Source organism: Dipodomys merriami, unplaced genomic scaffold, assembly GCF_024711535.1.
Source record: "Dipodomys merriami isolate MVZ:Mamm:240054 unplaced genomic scaffold, mDipMer1.0.p SCAF_163, whole genome shotgun sequence".
Classification (NCBI taxonomy): domain Eukaryota; kingdom Metazoa; phylum Chordata; class Mammalia; order Rodentia; family Heteromyidae; genus Dipodomys; species Dipodomys merriami.
The window spans coordinates 212,677-219,344 of NW_027202971.1; the positions used below are offsets into that span (position 1 = coordinate 212,677).

The following is a 6,668-nucleotide window of genomic DNA, read 5'->3' on the forward strand; positions in this document are numbered from 1 at the left end:
GACCCCGGTGCCAGGACCAAGGTCGCCCACAGACCTGCCCACGGTCCTGAGAACACCGGACACGGCGGGGGCGGGGGGGGGGAAGGGGGGCAGGCCCGTCTTCCAGCTCCCCTGCTGTCCCTATTGCAGCTGCCTGCAGCCACTCAGCCCCCACAACCACCGGGGCTCCCCACAGCCACCAGTGTCTGCCCCCAATGGTGGGAACACGCCCCTGTCACCCCCCAATGTAAATATGAAAACGAACCAGGCAATTGTGGCTCACACCTGTCATCCCAGCTCCTCAGGAGGCTGAGATCCCAGGATCCCAGCTCAAAAAACAGCCTGGGCGGGGAACTCTGTGAGACTCGTATCTCCAAAAAGCCAGAAGTGGCACTGTGGCTCAAGTGGTCGCGCAGTAGCCTGGAGGGAAGAAGCTCAGTGTCAGCTCCCAGGCCTTGAGTTCAAGCCTCAGGATTGGCACAAGAAAAGAAAAGGGAATCCGTTTAGCCGTAGAATGTCTGCTACTGCCACTGAGGCCCAGAGTTGGATGTTCAGGGTCACCAGGATAAATAAGCCAAGCAACATCAATAAAGTGAGATCCTGGGTTCTGACCTTAGGGCCTGGCACTGGCTAAGCGGTTACTTTACCACTTGAGCCACACCCCAGCCTGATCATGTATCTTTATTAGAGACAAAGACACCGAGACATCACAAAAACCAGGCTGTGTGAGGCTAATGTGTCTACAAGCCAAGAACTTCCAGCGTGAGACAGAGTGGGACCTCCGGCAGGCGCTAACGCTTTGATCTTGGGCTTCTTCTGGTCTCTAAAACCTGGGAGAAGATAAATGGCTATTGTGTTTAGCCTCCCTTTTTGTGTCTGCACATAGCAAGGCCTTTCCCCTGATTTTTTTCCTGGCTTGTTTGTTTTGTCATTCATGGCTCATCTCAAGATCACTTCCTCCTCGAGATCATCCTAGACCTTCACACACCCCCAGTGACTGGCCGCCACCTCCTGGGGTAATCATGGCAGCTCCCATTCATTCCTTTCCTCCTGCTCCCTGCCTTGGATGTGAGTTCAATGGGAAAGCCACTTGGCCTACCTTTGTCCGCCTCTGTCTCCACTCAGAACAGCACCTGGCACAGACTTGGTACTTAATATGTTTAAAATTTAAAAAAAGGGGGGGGGCGCGAAATGCCTGAGTCAGTGAATGCGTGTGTGATGGGGGCACTCCTAACAAGGCTCCTGGCTGACTCACACTGCCAGGCTGGGGAAATCCCTGCCTCCTCCTGCCTGCTCCCTCCCAGCCTGTCTCTGCCAGAAGACCGGTCCGGCTCTCCCTTTTCTACCCCACCCAGGTGCTGGACGAGGAAACCCACACACAAGGCGCTCTGCACACAAGAAACTCAAGACTGCGGACCTGGTTACTGCCGTTGCTCGCGAGTATCGGGAGTCCTTATCTGTACCAGGTGAGAAGCCGGAGCACGCCTGGTCTTGCTCCCGGGGACGGAGGAGTGACAGAAAATGGAAATGAAAGCACAACAGAAACTTGGCCGGCTCACAGCCCAAACCAGAGCATCTCCTTTCCATCTCTGCGGTGGGAACCAAGACCCTTCCCCCAGCAGCCCTTCCTTCCCTGCCTGCAGAAAACATTAGAACACTCTGGGCCGATTCCCTTTTTCACCACACACACACACACACACACACACACACACACACACACACACACACACACACACACACACACACACACACACACACACACACACACACACACACACACACACACACACACACACACACACACACACACACACACACACACACACCTGGCTCACCAAAGTAGAAGAAAAGAAAGTCATGAGCTCTGATCGTCTTATCTCTGCCACCTTGCAAATTAAACATTTTTTTTTTTAATTTAATTTCTTCCTAGGCCTTTTCTGTCCCTTGTCCTGCATTTTTTTTTTTTTTACTTGACTGTCTCAGAATAGAACTCAGTGCCATGTTCTTCTGTACTGTATTATTTTTCTACCAGGACATAGTTAATAACTCATAAAGGTCTCTTCTTAAGTAACAAGTCCATTTCTGTGAACCATAACCCAGACATGAAACACTAGACCGTGTCCTGATGAACATTTATTAAAATGGGAGATTTATTACAAGTACAGCAATACAAGGAAATGAAGGAGGGGGAATTCCCTCCCCCCCCACACACACACTGGACACATTTTCCCTTTTCAGGATAAATGCAGAGGTGGGAAGCAATTCTCTTCCCTGAAGCCTTTCAAAGGCTCAGCCACAAACCAGTGTTAACAAGGGAACCACAGCTTAGGGACAGGCGGAGCCCTGCGGCCATTGGCCTTGGGCTGCCACAGAACTGTCCCTTCCCGGCCCTCCCCCCCGCCTTCCCCAAGTCTCAGCACCACTGGAAACTCAGACCCGAACCTAAGCTTAGGGATTGCTTCACCTGCTACCTGTTTGCTGCAAGCCGGGCCATCGAGCCCAGGTGGCACTACTGGCTTGTGTCTCGATACTGAACTTTCTAGACCCTCCCTGTCCAGTCTCCTGACTCTGTTGACCCACTGCAGGGCCCCACAGACAGGCTGGATGGACGGATGGACGGACAGCAGCCTGTGTCTGAGGCAGGAGAAGAGGCCAATGCGTCGCAGGTGGGAATGTCGGAGACCACGCGACAAGATGGTGACATGTGGGGCTCGGCCCCTCCCCCACGCTGCGTGGGGGGGTTCAGCGGAGGTGCGGATGCCTGGACACTTTGCTGTTTCCTCAAAAAAAGAAAAGAAAAAGAAAAGTCTGCGGTCGCACCTTGTCCACTCCACTGCGCCGTTTCTCTGAGTCTTGATTCTCAGAATCTGGAAGTTTCAGGAAACCGCAGGCCCAAACCCAATGGTGTTACTCTGCCCCAGAGCTGAATGGCTGTCTCCAGAGACCCCACTTCTTGGTGACGGTGTGCCTTTCCCCCCTTTCTCTCCTGGTCATTCTAATGAGAGGGTCCCCAGGTCTCTCTGGGGTCGGCCATGAGCGCGTCGGGGACACTTCTGGAGAGGCTCGGCTCGCCCGTGAGCTCCACGCTGGTGCTCGGGTGGTGCCCGGCCTCCGGTGCAGCGTGGGAGCAGCGGCTGAACAGCGTGGAGAAGAAGTTGGGGAAGGACGGGCTGGAGAAGTAATACACCGCGGGGTCCAGCATGCTGTTCATGTAGGTGAAGCTGAGCGTGATGAAGAACGCCAGGTCCACCGAGCGGTAGAGCTCACAGTTCCCAGTGCCCACCGTGTACAGCAGCCAAAAGATGCGAATGCGGACAGCCACGCTGGGCAGGAAGCAGATGATGAAGACCACGGCCACCACCATGATGAAGTTGATGGCGCGCCTGATCTTGGCGTGCTTGTCCATCTGCCGCTGCCGCAGACTCCAGATGATCCTGGCCGAGCAGAACAAGATGATGCCCAGGGGCAGGAAGAACTCCAGGAGGAACATGGCGTCGTGCCAGCGGAAGGTCTGGCAGATACTGAAGCTGCTGCACAGCTTGGCCCTGCCGTTCTCGGCCAGCATCTTCTTGTAGAGCAGGTGGACGGTCAGGCCGATGGTGACCGCCCACAGCACGCACGAGATGATGGCCGCGGTCCGATTGGACATTTTGTTCAGCGGATGGTGCGGGTGGACCACGCGGAAGTACCTGTCCACTGCCACCACGGTGAGGAAGATGATGCTGCCCTGCCGGTTCATGGCCAGCATGAAGAGCGTCAGCCGGCAGGCCACGTCGCCGAACTTCCAGTCCCATCTCTTCACATAGTTGTCTGTGAGGAGCGGCAGGCAGATGATGAGCAGAAAGTCAGCCACAGCTAAGTTGAACAAGAAAATCCGGCTGGATTTCCAGGACTTGAGATGGAAGCAGAAAATCCACAGGGCCAGGCCGTTGCCAAGAAGCCCGAACACGAACTCCAGCACCAGCACCGGCGGCAGCACTTTGGCGATGAAGTCATCTCGGAACACACAGCAGCTCTTCCCGTCGATCAGCAGAGAGTGGTTGGCCGGGCTCATGGGGGGAATCCGGTCCGCCCGCTCCAGAGCGCCTCACCGAGCCAGAGCTGAAGGAAGTGTGAGTGTCCGTGTGGGGAGCGCGGCTGGGAGCTGGGCTTTATGTCATTTCAGGGTGTTGAAAGAGATGACTGAATGGTTACCAGGAAACTACGAAATCGCTTTTAGAAAAAAAAAAAAAAAAAGAAGAAGACAAGCTAGCAAGGCTCTTATGCAACCTGCTGTTTGCATAAACAAGTAATAAAAATCCCCTGGGCAGACGGGAAGCCCACAATTTTTTTTTTTCCCTAAAGATAAAGAATAAGTTTAGGCAAGCTAGCTAGCATTTACAAATGAGTAAAACACAGGACCAGCTCTTGGGGAAGGCTGGGTGCGTGTACACGGATTAAATACCCCGCAGCGAGGATGAATCGCTGCTGTCATCAACGGAGAAGCACTGGCAATCATACACAGCTCACTGCTCTGAAAGCCCCAGGAATTCACGAGAAATATGAGTGTAGGTCTCACCGAGGGAACAGCGGCATGCATGTGATTCTTTCTGGAAAGACTGAGAATAGAGCACTTGCTCATCCAGGAGGGCTGGGTCTCGGTATATGTGTCAGCTCTCCACACGGACATAGGCTGCTTTTCTTCACCACAACTCTGCAAGTCATCTCTGGGTTAAGAAAAACAAGCAAGGGCTGGGAAGGTGGCTCAGTGGTAGAGCGCTTGCCTAGCAAGCGTGCAGCCCTGGGTTCCATTCATCAAGACCACATACACAGAAAAAGCTGGAAGTGGCATTGTGGCTGAAGTGGTAGAGTGCTAGCCCTGAGCAAAAGCAGCTCAGGGACAGTGCCCAGGCCCTGAGTTCAAGGCCCAGAGCTGGAAAAGACAGACAGACAGACAGAAAGCAAGCAAGGAAGCAAGCAAAACAACAGGGAGCCAGTAGCATACACCTGTAACTCCAGCTGGATCTCAGGAGTCTGAGATTGGAGGATCAGGGTTCAAAGTCAGCCTGGGAAAAAAAAGTCTGACAGATTCTTATCTCCAATTAATCAGCATAAAAGTAGATTGAAGGTGTTCAATTCTGGTACACACACACACACACACACACACACACACAGAGCTGGGCTGGTGGTGTAGGCTCAATGATAGAGATCATATTTAGCACACATAGAATCCTGGGTTTAATTGGAAGGAAGGAAGGCAGGAAAAAAGGCTGGTTGGAGCTTTTGGTTTGTATTAGTTTTTTTTTTTTTTTACACATTTGGTCCTTAAGTGATTTATTTATTTTTAAATACTATGTTGTTTTATTTTAAAGGTGCTGTACAGAGGGGTTACAGTTACATAAGTAAGTTAATGAGCACATTTCTTGTCAAATGGTGTTACCTCCTCCCTGATTCATTTATTTATTTTTGCCAGTCCTGGGCTTGAGCTCAGTGCCTGGGCACTGCTCTGAGTCTCTTTGTGCTCAAAGCTAGCACTCTACCACTTGAGCACAACGCCACTTCTGGCCGCTTCTGAGTAGTTATTGGAGATAAGAGTCTCTCAGACTTTTCCTGACCAGGATGGCTTCCATCTGCCATCCTCAGAGCTCAGCCTCCTGCTGCTTCGTTAGGATTATAGGTGCGAGCCACCAGTGCCTGGCTAAGACCTTCTTTTTATAAAATTAGATTTATAGTGACAGGGCCTAAGCGGGCGTGAACTCTGCCTTGTGGAAAGACAGTTTCCCACATGATTGTGAGTGAGTGTGTGTGTGTGTGTGTGTGTGTGTGTGTGTGTGTGTGTGTGTGTGTGTGTGTGATATTCCTAGATCATATTGCTCTATTTTGGTTTTTGTTTTTTTGGGGGGTCCGGTCGTAGGCCTGAACTCTGGACCTGGGCGCTGTCCCTCAGCTCTTTAGCTCAAGGCTAGCACTCTACCACTTGAGCCACAACGCCACTTCCAGTTTTTTTTTTCTGCTTATGTGGTGCTGAGGAATCAAACCCAGGGCCTCATGCTTGCAAGGCAAGCGCTCTACCACTGAGCCACCTTCCCAGCCCCTATTGTTCTATTTTGAGATAGAATTAGATACCCATTCCTTTAATTGCTCAATACTAGGGGCTTTGTAGTCTCTTCACAGTACAACAGAGTAAAGATGATGAAGAAGAATACAAAGAAGAGGAAGAGGATGGTGAAGATTTCCAATGTGCCAGGCCCTGGGCATCAAGGTTTGAATAGACCCCTGCTCCACCCTCTACCACAGCTCAGAAACAAGAGGCTGTGAGGGATTCTGATTTCGAAAGGACAGTGAAGCTCAGAGAGGTTGTGACGTATTCAAAGACATTCAGCTCATGAAAGCAGAGTTTGGATTTGAATCTGGCACTGACTGCTAAGCCCAGGGCGCTAACCATTAGGCTACACCGCCTGCTATTATCTTGCCTTATCTACTAGGTAGCCTCCTGCAATTATTGAAATGACTGGCATTGGCTCCTGTCTTTGCTATCAATGAGACTAGGCTTTATTTATTTGTTTGTTTTCTTGGATAAATGTGGATTTTTCAGTGTCCAGGAAACTTTCATTTAGGAAAATAAGAGTCACATTAATAAGTCACAGTAGTTATTTCTGGGAGCTCAGGTTTGCTGGAGACCCTCCTTCCAAGTTTATATATTAAAAAAC

The 6,668-nt window shown here is 51.3% G+C and overlaps 1 protein-coding gene across 1 annotated transcript; it reads right to left on the reverse strand.

Annotated features, from left to right (window-relative positions):
* Window positions 1-2,099: 2,099 nt before the first annotated feature.
* LOC138828710 (hydroxycarboxylic acid receptor 2-like) lies at window positions 2,100-4,138 on the reverse strand. The gene has a single exon (XM_070024781.1). The coding sequence runs from the start codon at window positions 4,031-4,033 to the stop codon at window positions 2,975-2,977; it is 1,059 nt and encodes a 352-aa protein (XP_069880882.1). The 5' UTR covers window positions 4,034-4,138; the 3' UTR covers window positions 2,100-2,974.
* Between the last annotated feature and the right edge of the window lie 2,530 nt (window positions 4,139-6,668).

Excerpts from the sequence above, each read along its gene's own strand:
- LOC138828710 (XM_070024781.1), bottom strand. The coding sequence starts at position 4,033 with ATGAGCCCGGCCAACCACTCTCTGCTGATCGACGGGAAGAGCTGCTGT.